Consider the following 17,317-nt stretch of genomic DNA (forward strand, 5'->3'; position numbering starts at 1 on the left):
ACGAGCTGAACCTTGCACAGCAGTATGGTGCAGGAGCAGACCTCCCTTATAACAAAGTGCAAAGCAGCCTATGAACACGCCTTTTCACCTCTCACGGACAGCCGATCCCAGGAGCGCATGGGGTATTCCATTAAAGGAACCCCGTACACAGGTTCAAAAAGGCAAGCAGTACTGAACCCATGTGTTATGTGCCTTTTCTGTAAATGCAATTATAGATGTTGCAAAACAAGTGAGATAAGCTGTTTAAAAATCACCTGGCATAACCAAGACTCAACTAGGTGAGGCTTTTGGTTTGTTTTCGCCTGGGAAAAAGGTAGAAACATTAAGATGATCGCTCATACTCTTGAAAATCTTTAAAGATTATTTAAAAGACAGATCAATTCAACAGGTTGAAAATCCATTCTGATGACCTCTATTTATTGTAAGTGCATACATACAAAAATACAGTATTTAGGAGAAGCAAGTGCTATTAACCTCTCCTATCGATTTTTTTCCTGCCATTGTGCCCCATTCTACTAGCACTGCAGGATGAATTTCAATCAAGTGAGCACATGGCATATCCATTAAAAAAATGCTCCGCTAGAATTGTACGTTGTTGGGAAATGACACACAAACACCACCCGGAGTTAACCCTTCCTCTGAGAAAGAAAGAAATATTCTGCCATTAAAATATGAAGCCTGGTCATGGCTTATCATTAGGACACAGACTTCTGGGATCACTCTGCCTACAAAAAAGGAGATTCCAATTTATTCTTATCAGTTTAAAAGAAATAAGCTGGTTAAACACAATATAATTGGACCAACTAAACTGAATGGTCACAGCATTTTTGAAGGTAACTAGTAATAGTAATGATTCAATCATTCCATGCAGGAAGTATATTAATAAGAAGGAGTAAAAATCAGGATTCACAAACAAGTTCTGGGGATCTAAGGTACAGATTGGTGCATATAGTTAATGAGACTGGGTTATATACTTGAAAATTGCTAAGAAAGATGCTAAATGTTCTCATCACATACACACATACTAGGTCAATACGTGAGGTGATGGAGGTATAAAATATCAGGATTCACCAACAAGTTCTGGGGATCTATGGTATAACAGCATGGTGCCTATAGTTAACGAGACTGTGTTATATACTTGAAAATAGTTAAGAAGATGTTAAATGTTTTCAGCACATGCTCACACACTAGGTCAATATGTGAGGTGATGGAGGTATTCATTAACATTGTTTGGCAATCATTTTGCAATACATAAGTATATAAAATTATCATGTTGTACACCTTCAACGCACACAGTTATCAATTATATCTCAATAAACCTAGGAGCAAAAAGTGTTTGTCTAGCATATTTAGGTGTGTCAAAAATGGTAGGTGCTATGGGGTTGGTGGAAGATGTTTATGTACTCCAGCCCCAAGCAAGAATGCACTGTAAACGCTCAGGAATTTTCAAGGCAATTTCAAAGATCAAGGGGATAAGACAGACATTTAAAAATCCAAACAAAGATATCAAGCCACTTCTCACATAATGTCTCATGTAATCCTCACTAGAGTTCTTCAAGGTAGGTATTCATATCCCAAGTTTACAACAGAAGAAAGTGAAGCTCAGGTTATTCGAATTGTCCAAGGTCCTGAGTAAGTACTGGATTCAGCCCAAGTCTATCCAACTACCAAGCCCAGAGCCACAGCCACTCAGGCATTTGCTTCACATCTTGCCAGGGGGCAGACTCTCCTAGGATCAGAGCTCACCGAGGACCACCAGAAGGTTCCCTCCTACCTTCTTTAAGTCTTCCATCCTCTGCAGCCGATCCATTTGGGAAAATGGTCTTGACAAAAATCCCCATCTGTCCTCGAATGCAGTCTCGACCTCCAGCAATGCTAAAGCCAAGGCCCTGGACGTAGAGAATATGGGGGTCCAGGTTGTCAGCGCACTTCTTCACTGAGGGCACCCCTCAATGTAGTATTTAACTCAGAGTTGAGCTAAAGTGAAAGCGTTAGTCCCTCAGTTGTGTCTGACTCTTTGCAACCCCATGGACTGTAGCCCGGAATTCTGTCCATGGAATTCTCCAGGCAAGAATACTGGAGTGGCCGTAGAGCTGAGTTAGTAGCTGCAAATTTATATGCTCCCCTCACCATGACCCTCCTCAGACCCACTTGCATTATGCCAGCCATGCATTTTATTAAAGGGTGAAAAGTTTCAGGTAAACATATGAAATTGCTGACATTTGACAATCTTTTGATCTCTAAAGATGTCAATTTCACATAGATCAATTAATAGTTCATAGCTGTGCAGGTGCCATATCTGTTTTATTCTTTTACTTTTGTATAATATCAAATGGATATCAAAATGGCTATTTTGATATTTGTGTAACAAATTACTTGTCATTATTCCTCTTATGATAATGGAAATGCCATGAAATTCATTCAAAAGGATAACAAGGGGGTATTCCTTGAAGCGGCAGGGTCTGATTTTCTTTCCGTAGTGGTACAAGCTGGGGCATTTACCCCACCCCTTGATGGTGCCCTAGCTGCCGGGTGATGACTCCTGAAATCAAAAGGGCAAATGGGTTTAATGATGTTGCCTGCAGGCCATGGGAAAGGATGCCAGGGTATCCACTCAAATCTACCCAAAGGCCACTCACTTGATTCTTCTTTATACCTTTACCCTTATTTTATGTAAAAACAACACTAAAAAGGAATCATTTACAAAATATATACTAGCATTTACCTGGAGAGCAAAACAATGCACACGAAGGAGCTCACCTTGCCCTTTTCTTTGTACAGCCCAATGATGGAGATGACTGACGGCCGAATGAGTCTCCAGGGAGATTCCACCTGAGTTGTGCTTAGTGAGCGGGTGGACTTCTTCACAATGTGGTATTCCTAAAAGTCAGCACATGAGGTCAGAGATCATCTCACTTATCCTGCTGTGGTCCCTGGTATAAAAACATACTCAGATTCGGGAAACCTCAGTTGTCTTTTACGTTAGATGGCCATTGGCCTGTGGTCCATACCTGGCCCAGTGGGTTAAATAAAGCTAATTATAAAGCGCATTGGAGCAACAGCCCCAACTGTGATGGACTGCCACGTCTTCTTTTCCCCACATAAGCAGCCTAGGCTGCACCTTCCTCGAGCCTACTCCACACATCCTACTGTTTGCTCCCTGGAGTGGAGTTAGGCACTGGAAACCGAGTGGCCTTGGAGATGGAGAATGAGCGTCCTCCGGTCAGGTACTCCGCTGGAAGTCACCCCTGCCCCCACTCCAAGTTCACAATCATGGTTAGCAAGTAGCTCATCATTTCAAGCTCAATTCACTCACTCAGAACTCAGCAAGCTTTTGTTTCTTATAAAACCCAAACCGCAAACCCAGACAACTGTTATTCCGTATAAAAAAATCCCTCTGAGAGACTGCAGCAGCTTCAGCTCTGATCCCTCACATTTGGAAAATGAAATACTTTTCCACAAGCCACACTTTCCCTTTCTGGCACGCAGCAGCTCAAAATCTTGATCTCGTTTCCCTTTCCATCACCCACCAAGTCCACGTGTGTAAGCAGTGTGGATCATTCATAACAAAAACAAGAGAGTAAATGAATCTATTGCTAAAGCACTGTGACAATCTAGCTCCTTGGTATTCTTTTTAGAATAATACATTTCTTAAATGACATAGATATTCTAGCATAAACAACAAAATCATTTCATGTTTAATATGAGAAAAAAGACACTAGAAAATAGTTTTTATCCTTAATCAGCATATTCTACATTCAAAGGTAGAAATGAGATCTGCTAATGATATTTTCGTATTCCTGGCAGCTTAGAACAACTATATCTTGCAGTTTTACATAATATCTGTCAGCTATGTTGGCCTCCCAGCCTCTGATTCATTAAAAAAAATGATATTGGCTTGGCAAGGTTACCACACTTTTACTGAAACTATTATGGATATACTCTGGGCACCTGATGTGAAGAGGCGACTCATTGTAAAGACCCTGTTGCTGGGAAAGACTGAGGGCAGGAGGAGAAGGGGACAACAGAGGATGAGATGGGTGGATAGCATTGCTGACTTGATGGACATGAGTCTGAGCAAACTCCGGGAGTTGGTGATGGACAGGGAAGCCTGGAGTGATGCAGTCTGTGGGGTCACAAAAAGCTGGACACGACCGAGCAACTGAACTACAACAATTATGGAAATAGCCAGGCGTAGCCCTCGAATAGAGGTTCATGTGCAGACTCACAAGGGAACTCTTTCTCTGATCAACAACCTCCAGCAGGGCCTTATTCCATCTGCCCTTCAGGGATCAGAGGCCAGCAGGCTTCACTCTTCTCCTGAAGAGTTTTAGGGGTCTCACTGCACTTTTAGACTTCTGTCATCCCATTTGGCAGCCATGAGCCACCTGTGGCCATCTATATTTAAATTAAGATATAGGAAAATTAAAAACGTATTCCTCAGTCTCTCCAGCCACTTTTCATGTGCTTAAAAGGCACATGTGGCTACCATATTGGGTAGTATAGACATAAAACACTTCCATCACTGCAGAAAGCTTTATTGGATAGCTCTAATCTAGACAATACATTTTAGTGGAGGGATGGTAGCAGAGAGAAAGAGAAAGAGAGGAGGAGAGAGGAAGGGGCTTCCCTATGGCTCAGCAGTAAAGAATCCACTGCTCATGCAGGAGATGTGGGTTTGATCCCTAGGTCAGAAGAACCCCTGGAGCAGGGAATGGCAACCACTTCAATATTCTTGCCTGGGAAATCCCATGGACAGAGGAACCAGGTGGGCTACAGTCTGTGAGGTCATAAAAGAGTAGGACGTAACTTAAAGACTAAACAACAACAAACCTTAAAAACTAATCAACAAAAGTGGAAGGCAGGAAGGAAAGAAAATGGCAAATCCTGGGAGAAAAAGAAAAAGGCAGAAAAAAGAGGACAGAAGAGAAAGAACAACTTGAAGAGGGAAAAAGAGCTTCTTCTTTAAAATCTTGCATTAGCTTGTGTTTCTTGGTTCCTAGAAGTCTGTTCTTTGTTGTTGTTCAGTTGCCAGGTCGTGTTCAACTCTTCACGACCCAGTGGGCTGCAGCACACCAGGCTTCCCTGTCCCTCCCCATCTCCTGGAGTTTGGAAATAGATAGTTCCCGGCTATAAGTACAGTCAGGTTTCCTCCTGAGTCAGTTAAGAAATCTACACCTTAATGCTGGACATCCTTGGCCAGGACAGTGGTAGACCTGCTCTCATTTTCCGCACTAACCAAAGCAGTCTGTCAGCGTGGCTCTCCGACGGCTTCTTATCTCCCCGTTGATCCAACTGGATCATGCTGCCCGGGACACACACCTGTCTCCAGACATGGGTTTTAACCAGGCCTCTGGCAACCCACTCCAGTATTCTTGCCTGGAGAATCCCATGGACGGAGGAGCCTGGTGGGCTACAGTCCACGGGGTCGCAAAGAGTCAGACACGACTGAGCGACTTCACATGCAAGTTTTCTGCTCTGCTTTTTCTCATTGCCCCAACTCCAGTTGCCCTTGGTAGATTCAGCACAAGACAGCCTAATCAGCAGTGGCCTCTGAAACATGGGCACTTTCTAATTGTATTCAGGTCAGGCCAAACTCCCTGCACAGTGATTCTGGTGTATTGCTTGGAACTACTCAACCTCTTTGGGATTTAGCTACCCTATCTGTAAAAATGTGAGACACCCAAAGCAAGAGCCCAACCCAGATGACCTGAGCTAGGTCTTCTAGAACTCTAATACCTGAGTCTCCATGCACTTAAGGGTATCACAGCTGTCACTCCCTCCTCCCATCTCTGCTTCACTGAGGCCCGGGGACTGGATGCCAGTGACTCCTCTGTGCTCTGGCTGATGGTGCCAGGACTGGAAGAACACTCCACAAGTTCCCAGAGACTGAGCCTGCTTCTGACTTGGTTATGAGATGTCTACAAGGTGTTGGCTGGGTTGAGGATGACGAAGTTGAGGGGGGCCCCTGTGCAGGGTTGCAGAGTCCCACGCTCTGGTGGGGATGGAATATGAACATCCCCACCCCCCTCAGCCCCCTCTGCAGTCTCTTCTGACCTTGGCTGTTGGAGCCGTTACTGTATGAGAGGTAGGATCCAGGCACACACCACAGCCACCCCCCGCCACGTGTCCACACCCACCTACCCACCAGGCTCTGCCGACACACCCACTGAACAAGAGACGGTGGCTCACCACAGACCGTGAGGCGCCATTGTCTCCTGGCAACAGAAGTGGCTCTCGGCTCCAAAACACACAGTGGAAGAGAATTGAGATTTTGAGATCCAACAAGGGATTTTTTTTCCCCCCCTTCTCTTCTATTTCCAAATATTAAGCTGACTTCTCTCTAGCCTCCCTAGATAGACCTTACTGACTATACTATATCTCTTGTCCTAAATACTTCTGGCCCTCATACACAAACAGGTCTTTAGACCATGAAGCTCCTGCTGGCCTCTGAGAGAATTACAGAAAACCTGGAGACAGAGGGTTTAAAACATGCTCTTCTGCCCCTAGCCGAGTAGCTGTGACTGGATAAGAAAGTCAGGGGCTCCACAGTGCTGTACTACCTGTGATGTGCCCGTCGAGTCCAGGAGCTGGGGAAGGGAATGCTTCCGGCCATCTCGGGAGACCTCTAACATCCTGGCCCGGGGGTCACCATGTCGCACCATCAGTTCATTATATTCTTCAACAGACTCTAGACGGTGTACACCACCTTGAAAACACAGGGAAAACATGACGAGATATAGAATGAAGAGAATCTTATGAGCATGTATAGGTATAAACTTGTTGCATTTACACCCACGTTCATGGTTGCTCAGATGGCCTGGTGGCCAATACTTTCAAAGCATCTGGCTCATCATGTTCTCTTGTCAAGTTCTGCATGAGCTTGGTGAGTGTTGAGGCCATAATGCCAGACCCTGAAGAAAGTGCTAGTTTTTGAAGTGACCAGTTTGGATATATGGTCAGTTTGTATATATTTAATCCAACTAAGATGTAGCTGTGGTTGATAAGGCAATAAACAATGGTGAGAATGCTATCAGTGGATGGCTTTTTAGTGATGGAGGAATATCACTTTGTGATTGGTAGTAGACGCTTGGGGTAGACGCTTTTTTTCATGTATAGCAATGGACATTTAAACAAACTTTTAGTTAAAGTATAACTTACAGAAAAGTGCACAAATCATTAAGTGTACACACCATTCCATGAAATTTCACAAAATAAACCTGTCAATAACCAACATCCAGACTAAGACATAGACTATCACCAGGTCTCCAAATCTCCTTTTGTGCCACTAAACACTGCTCACTTCAAACATCATAGATTGTTGTTGTTTAGCTGCTAAGTAATGTCCGACTCTTGGCTACCCCATGAACTATAGCCCACCAGGCTCCTCTATCTATTTTCCCAGGCAAGAATACTGGAGTGAGTTGCCATTTCCTTCTCCAGGGGGTCTTTCTGACCCAGGGATCAAACCTGCGAGCTCCTGCTTGGCAGGTGGATTCTTCATCACTGAGCCACCTGGGAAGGTCCAACATCACAGATTATTTTTGCTTACTTGATACAAATGAACACATACAACATGTTCGTTTTGAATCTGGCTCCTTATTCTCAGTATGTGTGAAATTCCATCGTGTTGTTGCATGCCAATAGATTGTTCACCCCATTTTTGCACACTATTTCATCATATAAACATACCATGATTTATCTATCCATTCTATTGCTAATGGACATTTGATTTGTTTCCAGTTTCAGACCTAGAATAAGGGTCAGAAAACATTTTTCTGTAGAGGCCAGATAGTAACTGTTTTAGGGTTTATGAGTCACAAATGGTCCCAGCACACTTTCTTTCACTTTTTTTAGATGCACTGAAAATGTAGAAAGCATTTCTATCTGTGGGCCATACTAATACAGTGGTGGGTGGTAGTCTGGTGACCCTGATCTAGAATGTACTGTTGGACATTATGTGCATGCTGTATCTGTTGGATCTATCTAGAACGAGTGTGGCTGGGTTACAGGCATGCATTCCCTTTCACCAAGTGGGATCACCAGGGTGCATTACGGCTTGTTCCTCCACATACTTGTTACACTTATTAGTGTCAGTCTTTCTAATTTTAGCCACTCTGCTGGAGTGGATAATAATGGTATTTCACTGTGGTTTTTAATTCACGTTTCACCAAGGACTAATGGAGATCAAACTAAAGGAGATAAAACCAGTCAATCCTAAAAGAAATCAGTCCTAAATATTCATCAGAAGGACTGATGTTGAAGCTGAAGCTCCAATACTTTGGCCACCTGATGTGAAGAGCCAACTCATTAGAAAAGACCCTGATGCTGGGAAAGATTGAAGGCAGGAGGAGAAGGGGACAACAGAAGATTAGATGGTTGGGTGGCATCACTGACTCAATGGATGTAAGTTTGAGCAAGCTCTGGGAGATGGTGATGGACAGGGAAGCCTGGTGTGCTGCAGCCTTTGGGATCACAAAGAGTTGGACATGACTGAGTGATTGAACAACAAAGGACTAATGAGACTGAGCTTCTTTTCAAATATTCATTGACAGTTTTTCTTTTTTAAGGTTGTAAACAGGCTGTTCAAGTCTTTTGCTCTTTTATCCCCTTTTCCTTTTTCAACTGGACTACTAGAAAATTTTATGTTTTTTTTTCTTTGCTCATTCTTTTATTGGGTTTTTCTCTGTTCATTTACAGGACTTTTATTTTTTACTAGTAATATATTTTGGATATGAGTCCTCTGTGGAATCTATGTATTACAAATGTCTTTTCTGACTTTCATTCTTTCGATGATATTTTTTGATAAACAAATGTTCATAATTTTAATGTAGAACAACATATCATATTTTCCCTTTATGGTTGGTACTCCTGTATCTTTTTTAAGGGGCTTCCTTGGTAGCTCCTGCAATGCAGGAGACCCCAGGTCGATCAATGAATTGGGAACACTCCCTGGAGAAGGGAACAGCTACCCACTTCAGTATTCTGGCCTGAAGAATTCCAGGGACTGTATAGTCCATGGGGTCACAAAGAGTCAAACATGACTGAACAACTGTCACATCCTGCTTAAGAAATCATTAATGATTTTTAAAGACATCTTTATAATACATAGTGTAGTCACTAAGTCGTGTCCATCTCTTTGTGACCCTGTGGACTGCAATACAACAGGCTTCCCTGTCCTTCACTATCTCTTGGAGTTTGCTCAAATTTATGTCCACTGAGTCACTCGCTGAGTCATGACTATCTATCCACCTCATCCTCTGCTGCTCTCTTTTCCTTTTGCTTTCAATCTTTCCTAACACCAGGGTCTTTTCCAGTGAGTTGGCTCTTCACATCAGGTGGCCAAAGTGTTGCAGCTTCAGCATCAGTCCTTCCAATGAATACTTTGGGTTGATTTCCTTTAGGATTGGTTTGATCTCCTTGCAGTCCAAAGGACTCTCAAGAGTCTTCTCCAACACAACAGTTCAAAAGCATCAATTCTTCAGCACTCAAGCCTTCTTCATGGTCCAGCTCTCACATCCATACATGACCACTGGAAAAACCATAGCTTTGACTAGACGGACCTTTGTCAGCAAAGTGATGTCTTTGCTTTTTAATATGCTGTCAGAAGACAATGGCACCCCACTCCAGTACTCTTGCCTGGAAACCCCCATGGACGGAGGAGCCTGGTCCAGGGCTGCAGTCCATGGGGTCGTGAAGAGTCAGAGACAACTGAGCGACTTCAGTTTCACTTTTCACTTTCATGCATTGGAGAAGGAAATGGCAACCCACTGCAGTGTTCTTGCCTGGAGAATCCCAGGGACGGGACAGCCTGGTGGGCTGCCGTCTATGGGGTCGCACAGAGTCGGACATGACTGAACTGACTTAGCAGCAGCAGATTTGTCACAGCTTTCCTTCCAGGGAGCAAGTATCTTTCAATTTCATGGCTGTAGTCACCATCAGCAGTGATTTTGGAGCCCAAGAGAATAAATAAAATCTGTTAACTGCTTCTACTTTTTCCCCACCTATTTGCCATGAAATGATGGGATGGGATGCCATGATCTTTGTTTTTGAATGTTGAGTTTTAAGCCAGCTTTTCTAGTCTCCTCTTTCACCCTCACAAAGCACTCTTTAGTTCCTCTTCACTTTCTACCATTAGAGTGGTATCATCAGCGTATTTGAGGTTGTTGATATTTCTCCTGGCAATCTTGACTCCAGCTTGTGATTCATCCAGCCCAGCATTTCACATGATGTACTCTGCATAGCAGTTAAATAAGCAGGGTGACAATACACAGGCTTGTTGTACTCCTTTCCCAATTTGGAACCAGTCAGTTGTTCCATGTCTGGTTCTAACTGCAGCTTCTTGATCCTGTACACAGGTGTCTCAGGAGGCAGGTAAGTTTATCTGGTATTCCCATCTCTTTGAGAATTTTTCCACAATTTGTTGTGATCCACACAGTCAAAGGCTTTAGCATAGTTAGTAAAGCATAAGTTTATATTGTATACTATTTTAAAATAGGAAAGTTTAAGGGACTTTAGGAGAAGGCAATGGCACCCTACTCCAGTACTCTTGTCTGGAAAATCCCATGGACGGAGGAACCTGGTAGGCTCAGTCCATGGGGTCGCTGAGGGTCGGACACAACTAAGCGACTTCACTTTCATGCATTGGAGAAGGAAATGGCAACCTATTCCAGTGTTCTTGCCTGGAGAATCCCAGGGACGGGGGAGCCTGGCAGGCTGCCGTCTATGGGGTCGCACAGAGTCGGACACGACTGAAGTGACTTAGCAGCAAGGGACTTTATCTAAAAATTTTTATTCATTTTAAATTGAAGTATATTTTAATGTATGATATGAATTATACATGTATAATATAGTGTTTAACAATCATTAAAGATTATATTCCATTCATAGTTATTATAAAATACAGACTACATCCCCTGTATTATACAATACATCCTACATATAAAACTATGTAGCTTACTTTGTACATAATAGCTTGTACCTCTTAATCCCCTACTCCCCCTCTCCCCTTCCCTCATCCTTCTCCCCAATGGTAATCACTAGTTTGTTTTCTATATCTCTGAGTCTGCTTCTTTTTTTGCTATATTCATTAGTTTGTTGTATTTTTTTAGCGTCTACATGTAAGTGGTATCATTTAGTACTTTCTTTGTCTGTCTGACTGCCTTTACTTAGCTTACTACCCTCCAAGTCCCTCCATGCTGCTGCAAATGGCACCATTTCACACCTTCTTTATGGTGGAGTAATATTCCATATACACACACACACCCCACATCTTCCTTATCCATTCAGCTGTTGATGAACATGCAAGTTGCTCCCATATCTTGCAATTGTAAGTAATGCTGTTGTGAATACTGGGGTGCATGTATCTTTTTGAATTAGTGTATTTAGTGTTTTCTTTTGATACTTCTTTTCCAGAAATGGAACTGGTGGGTCATATGATAGTTCTATTTTTAGTTTTTTGAGAAACAGCCATACTGTTTCCATTGTGGCTTTCCATTGTGTGTTTTCCATTGTGGCTATGTCAGTTGACATTCCTACCAACAGTGTATCAGAGTTTAAAGACTTTAATCTTAAATGATGGATCAATTATATTGAATATAGTTACAATCACATTACAATGTCTACATTATGCACCAATATATGTGTAATCCATGTATATGTATGTATATAACTTTATATACATATAGATTCTTTGAAATATCAAATTCTTCTATTTAATATTTTAGTTGATGACTTAAAATTTTAATTTATCTAAAAATTTCTCAGAAGTTTTTCATGAAATAAAATGATTCTGTACTCTTTTAAAAATAATATATTGATGAGTTGTTAACAATGATGAAAAGTTAGAACGGTGCTGATACAGTTATATTATAATGGACATCACTAAAGGCCTGGTTTTTCAAAAGCTATATATTAACTTTGTGATACAAATTTCAGGTTTTCAAACATCTGAAATTCCTTTGCAATCAAAAGAAAAATTTTCATTTAAAAAGATCACAGACCTAAGGCATTAACATGGATAAATCAAAAAATACCAAAGTTAAAAGGGAACCCTACTGGCAAAAAAAGGAGGTATGAAGTAAAGAAAACTCTGGTTAGAATATCAGGAAAAATGTTCCATGAAATCACTTCAGTCATTTCGGAGCCAGACGGGCCAAAATCTTAGTGGAAATGGTTGGAACCTCTTTAGAGAACCTCCTTAATAATTCATGACTTAATAACTCATGGCCAGATTAATCTATCTTGGCATGCTTACTCATATGAACAAGATTTATTAGAAGAAAATTCCTTTTGAGCTGACAGGGAAGCACTTGCCATCAACAGAAGAGAAACCACATACGGTAGTGTCTGTAGATAATATACCGATATGTGAATACCAGAGTGACTCGCTTATGAAAATATGAAATAAATATCCAAGTTTACAGGACCCAGAAATTAGGAAGTGATCACATTAAAATCTCCTGTATTCAAATGTCTTTAGACTGAACATATTTCAAAGCACTGGATGAAGAACCAATTCCTTAAGCCTCTTTAACGTGCCTCCAAATTACTTTTCCAGTCTTATCTCCCACTACTCTGCTTGGTGAATTCATTGCTCCAGCCTGCGAAATCTCAGAGGAGAGCATTTGCCCTCCGCCCACATCCGTCCCCAAACTGGGGAGCATATAAATATCACTGAAGTTTCCCCCAAGTTTGCCTGCACCATCACCTCCCATGCCAAGAATCTCCTCCCCCCTAATCTTTCTGCTGGACTGAATCATGGTTGTGGCGGGATTATTGTATCTTTCAGACAGCTGAGGCAGAAGAACAGTTGCCAAAAACTTCTCTAACCCATTTTTTTCCCCCATTGTCCCAAAATACTTCTGCATTTTGTCCCAAGTCTAGACCCTGGTTTTCCTCCTCTTGTGTTCTGCCCAGTCCTGCCAGCGTTCTGGCTTTCCTTCATCCTGCCCACCCTGGATGCCTCCCCCGGGCACCACAACTCAGAGAGACCTCAGTCTTCACAATGTTCGTGCATACTTCATCATGACCTGCAACTTGAGAATCTTCCTGTCTGAACCCATTCAAGCGTCTCCCCCCCTTGACATGGAATGAGAACAATGATGTGAAAATGACAACGATGAATGCAATATTAACCATGGCAGTGAGGACAGAGGCAGCTACCACGTGGTGAGGGCCTACCGCAGCCACATTTTGGAACGGCAGTGCCATATGCCTTCTCTCTACTGGATCTCTCAACAAGGCTGACTTAGAAGGCACTCACATCGATGTGCACAATACATGTAGATTATAACCCTCATCTTATTGGTGAAAAAGTTGAGACCCAGAGAAATCACCTGTTCCAGGTCACACAGCCAGCAATGGCAGAGCTGGGAACTGAATACAGCTCTTCCTGACTCCACACATGTGCTCCGTCTACTCTATTTCCTTGTTATGGCCTTGTGAGTCCGGGGAAAATACGGGAAGAGAAGGCAGCATGCATTTGTGGCAAACAATAGCCAGTTCTGGATTTAGTACTCAGTTCAATGTCATGCATGGTTTAAATCAATAGTACGAACGTGGAAAGTCATGGATCTGAAAGGTCATCAGCTAGGATCCCCTCCCCACATCATAAACCCCCCAGTCTGGAGAATAGGACTCTCTCCATGATCCTCAGGAAGCTGAGAGGTGGTAGGAAGAACTCTGGAGGGCAGACTCAATGAGCGACCTTTGGGATTCCCTTAATTTCTCTGGTCACATCCATAAAATGAGGAATGTGACTACACTGGTTTCAAAGGTCACTGTATTTCCTTAGAACTCTGTGAGGGCTCTGTGAGCCTTCCCTGGGAGCTGTTCATAAGTTGCTGATCAGAGAGCTGACCTAAAGACCTCCTCCCCTGCCCAAACACACAGGATTTAAATATATTCCTCTCAGGTGATCCTCGGGGCTGAAGGGGAGCTGAAAGGGGGCTGAGGACCATCAGCCTAACCTTTCTCTTCGGTCTTATTAGCCTCTGGTCATTACACTTTTTGTTGCAAACCAATACCCTAACAGTCATATATGACACTACCTAATTATTCTGACTTATAAATACAAAGCTACTCATTTTGTTACTCAGGTTTTCTTGTTTTTAAATGGATGCATATTACCCTAAATTTGCCACCTTACCTGAGAATAACAGAGGCGGAGGCAATGCGGGCTGGAGATGCTCTTGGTTGGCAGTCATAGACACCACCCTGTCCCTCCACTGATGTGGGCAGCAGAAAGATGACACTGACTTACTGGGGGGATGGTAACACATCAGGCTTTGTGCGAGGTGCTTTTATGTGTGCTTTTGTTTTGTTTTTATCTGTTCAACCTTTTAAAGTTGGGACTATCTTCTCCTGTCTTAGGTGAGACAGGAAGTTTACAGAGGTTCAATAACCAGCCTAAGGTCACAAGGTAACTCAAGAGCTGATGGGTAAACTTGATTCTGCCAAGCTTCCAAACTCTTGCTTTTCCTGTTAGACCGGATGTCCTTCACAGGTGGGTAGCCAAGGGGTGATTTCTCCATCAGACCAGCAGACACAGTGCTGAGGGCCCAAGCTAATCATTGGGGCCCACAAAAATGTTTTAATTTCTTTTAAATTCAGGAGGAAAAAAGAATGAACATAAGAGTAACTAATAGATGATAATGAATCGAGCTTGTACCTTTATATCAATGCATCCATAAAACAGAATTTTTTTTTCCTCTTGTTTTGTAGAAAAAGCTTGTCAAGGTGAAAGTGCCTCAGACATTGTCTCAAAAGTCACAATGTATCCCCACATACAGCCTCTGACTTTCTCTTTCAGGGCCTAGGCCAGCTGCTAGGAAGATGTGCCCAGGAAACATCAGATCTCTTTGTTACAAAAGCTACAACTACGTCCCACTGGCCGCTCCATTTAGTTGAGATGCACATTTGATACTTTAAAAAAAAAACAAAAAACCCAGTTCTTTGCCCCAGGTTCTGGTGGACCAGCGGTTTGGGGAATAGGTATGTTGGCTGGAAAGATAGGCCATCAGGAATATTCCAGAGAAAGGGTCACCTGAAGTAAATGAACCAAACACAACAGGAAATTTACATTTAAGCAGAGACAAACAGAGATGTTGACATTCCCTTCATTATGACTCAAATGAAAATACTCATGTGGGCAGCCAGGTTGAAGGCAGTTATGCCTGGGGCACACACCATCAAACACAAAACAATCTGGAAGTTTTATGGAAAAAAGATGGTTAGATAGCATCACCGCCTCAATGGACATGAATTTGAGCAAACTCCAGGAGATGGTGGAGGACAGAGGAGCCTGGTGGGCTCCAGTCCATGGGGTTGCAAAGAGTTGGACACGATTTAGTGACTGAACAACAAAAGGAAAAAAGGGCTCAGCAGGCTAATAACCTTATCTTCCCACTCCTGAGGCCAGAAGCTCCCAATCAGGCAGGCAAAGAATCCACTTACCTGACAGGCGACTCTTGAGCTTCATCTTACTGCTGCCTTGTTTGGGACTTTCCAAGTTCCCCTTGGATTCCTCGGGGCCGCATGCATCGTGGGGCTCCTCTGTTCCAGGCATCTGAAATGCAGAGAGCACAGAGTTGACGGAAGAGGCCAGCCCATGGTCACTTATGCCATTTCCTTCAAGATCTTTACCTCAAGGCTCAAAGAGCAGCAGTACAGGTGTCACATGAGAAAAAAAGTTCATGGGATCAAAGCACAGACCTTCAGATAATCTGGAACCACAAAGCCTCATGCTGACAAGTTCCTCCTGAGCACGAATCTCACCACACAGGATAGAACCAGTTCAGTTCAGTCGCTCAGCCATGTCTGACTCTTTGTGACCCCATGGACTGCAGCACACCAGGCTTCCTTGTCCATCACCAACTCCCGGAGCTTGCCCAAACTCATGTCCATTGAGTCAGTGATGCCATCCCCTTCTCCTCCTGCCTTCGATCTTTCCCAGCATCAGGGTCTTTTCTAAAGAGTCAGTTCTTCTCATCAGGTGGCCAAAGTATTGGAGTTTCAGCTTTAGCATCAGTCCTTCCAATGACTATTCAGGACTGATTTTCTTTAGGATGGACTGGCTGGATCTCCTTGCAGTCCAAGGGACTCTCAAGAGTCTTCTTCAAGACCACAGTTCAAAAGCATCAGTTCTCCGGCGCTCAGCCTTCTTTATGGTCCAACTCTCACATCCATACATGACTACTGGAAAAACCATAGTTTTGGCTAGACGCAACTTTGTTGACGAGGTTTCAAACTGGAAAGGGTCCCTGGGGTCATTTTGTTTCTTGAGAAGGAACATGAGTTTGAATGGACTCAGGGAGATAGTGAAGGACAGGGAAGCCTAGGGCACTGCAGTCTATGGGGTCACAAAGAGTCCAATGTGACTTAGCGACAATAACAACAGGTCAACAGGATACTCCATGCGCCATATTCCTGTCAGAAACAAACGACAAGCCCAAAGGGCTGTGGCTTCTGCTAAGCCCCACCAAGACTTCATACCTAAAGGACCTTCTTTTCTGCCTATAAAACCTTCCATTTCGTACAGAGGGTCTTTCCACTTTCTAGACAGGATGCTGCCTGATAAAAGAATTGCTGAATAAAGCCAATTAGATCTTCAAATTTACTCAGCTGAATATTTTTTTAAACACTCCTTAGTACTGATTAAATACCTTCCAGAATCAAGCAGCACTTAGGATACATAGAAATCTCTTCATAATCAGCCCACATGTCTGTAAATTGTAAATCCACATTACCAGACACCCAGAGGTGAAGAAGAAAGGATGGCACTAAGACCCCTTAGCCAGGCATCTGAGAAAAGCCCAACATGCTATGAAAAGCTATACTTATTAGAGAGGAAAAAGAGAGTTGAGAGTGTTTATAAAACCATCTGGAGGGTAAATTTACATGTACAAAACTTAGGAGACACACCAAACAAATGAGGCTTGTCATTTGAAATTGTATTTTCCTTTAAGGTTCTGGAGGAAAAAAGTAAAATTAATTCAAAGAGATAAGATTTACACTAAGGAACATATATGTACTTAAAAAAAAAATAGATGATATCCTTTACCACTCAGTAGTCATTGGAAAGCCATGTAATTATAAGGTTAAAAAAAAACCCTGAATTGTAACAGGTAATAAAAATATACAGAGTATATAAAATTCAGCTTATGAAAATATATAAAGTAAGCAGTAAGAGTAATCTCTCAGGTAATCCCCCTTTTATAAGGCAACTGTTTAAATCTAACCTGTTATATTAAAAATTTGGATGACTCCCCCCTCCCCCACAAATTCAAGTATCTTTTGGGATTAGAAAGAAGAAAAG

At 42.6% G+C, this 17,317-nt stretch overlaps 1 protein-coding gene across 7 annotated transcripts in view; it reads right to left on the reverse strand.

The window, feature by feature from the left end:
- Window positions 1-17,317, reverse strand: part of PDZD2 (PDZ domain containing 2) — a 410,583-nt gene that overhangs the window by 41,308 nt on the left and 351,958 nt on the right. For all 7 annotated transcript variants that reach the window (XM_060400557.1, XM_027980140.3, XM_027980139.3 and 4 more), the window contains 4 exons: window positions 15,457-15,568; window positions 6,564-6,709; window positions 2,761-2,880; window positions 1,775-1,889 (listed from right to left, as the gene is read on the reverse strand). In XM_060400557.1, coding sequence (XP_060256540.1) covers window positions 1,775-1,889; window positions 2,761-2,880; window positions 6,564-6,709; window positions 15,457-15,568 — 493 coding nt within the window. The remainder of the gene's footprint in view (window positions 1-1,774; window positions 1,890-2,760; window positions 2,881-6,563; window positions 6,710-15,456; window positions 15,569-17,317) is intronic.

Source organism: Ovis aries, chromosome 16 (assembly GCF_016772045.2).
Source record: "Ovis aries strain OAR_USU_Benz2616 breed Rambouillet chromosome 16, ARS-UI_Ramb_v3.0, whole genome shotgun sequence".
Lineage (NCBI taxonomy): Eukaryota > Metazoa > Chordata > Mammalia > Artiodactyla > Bovidae > Ovis > Ovis aries.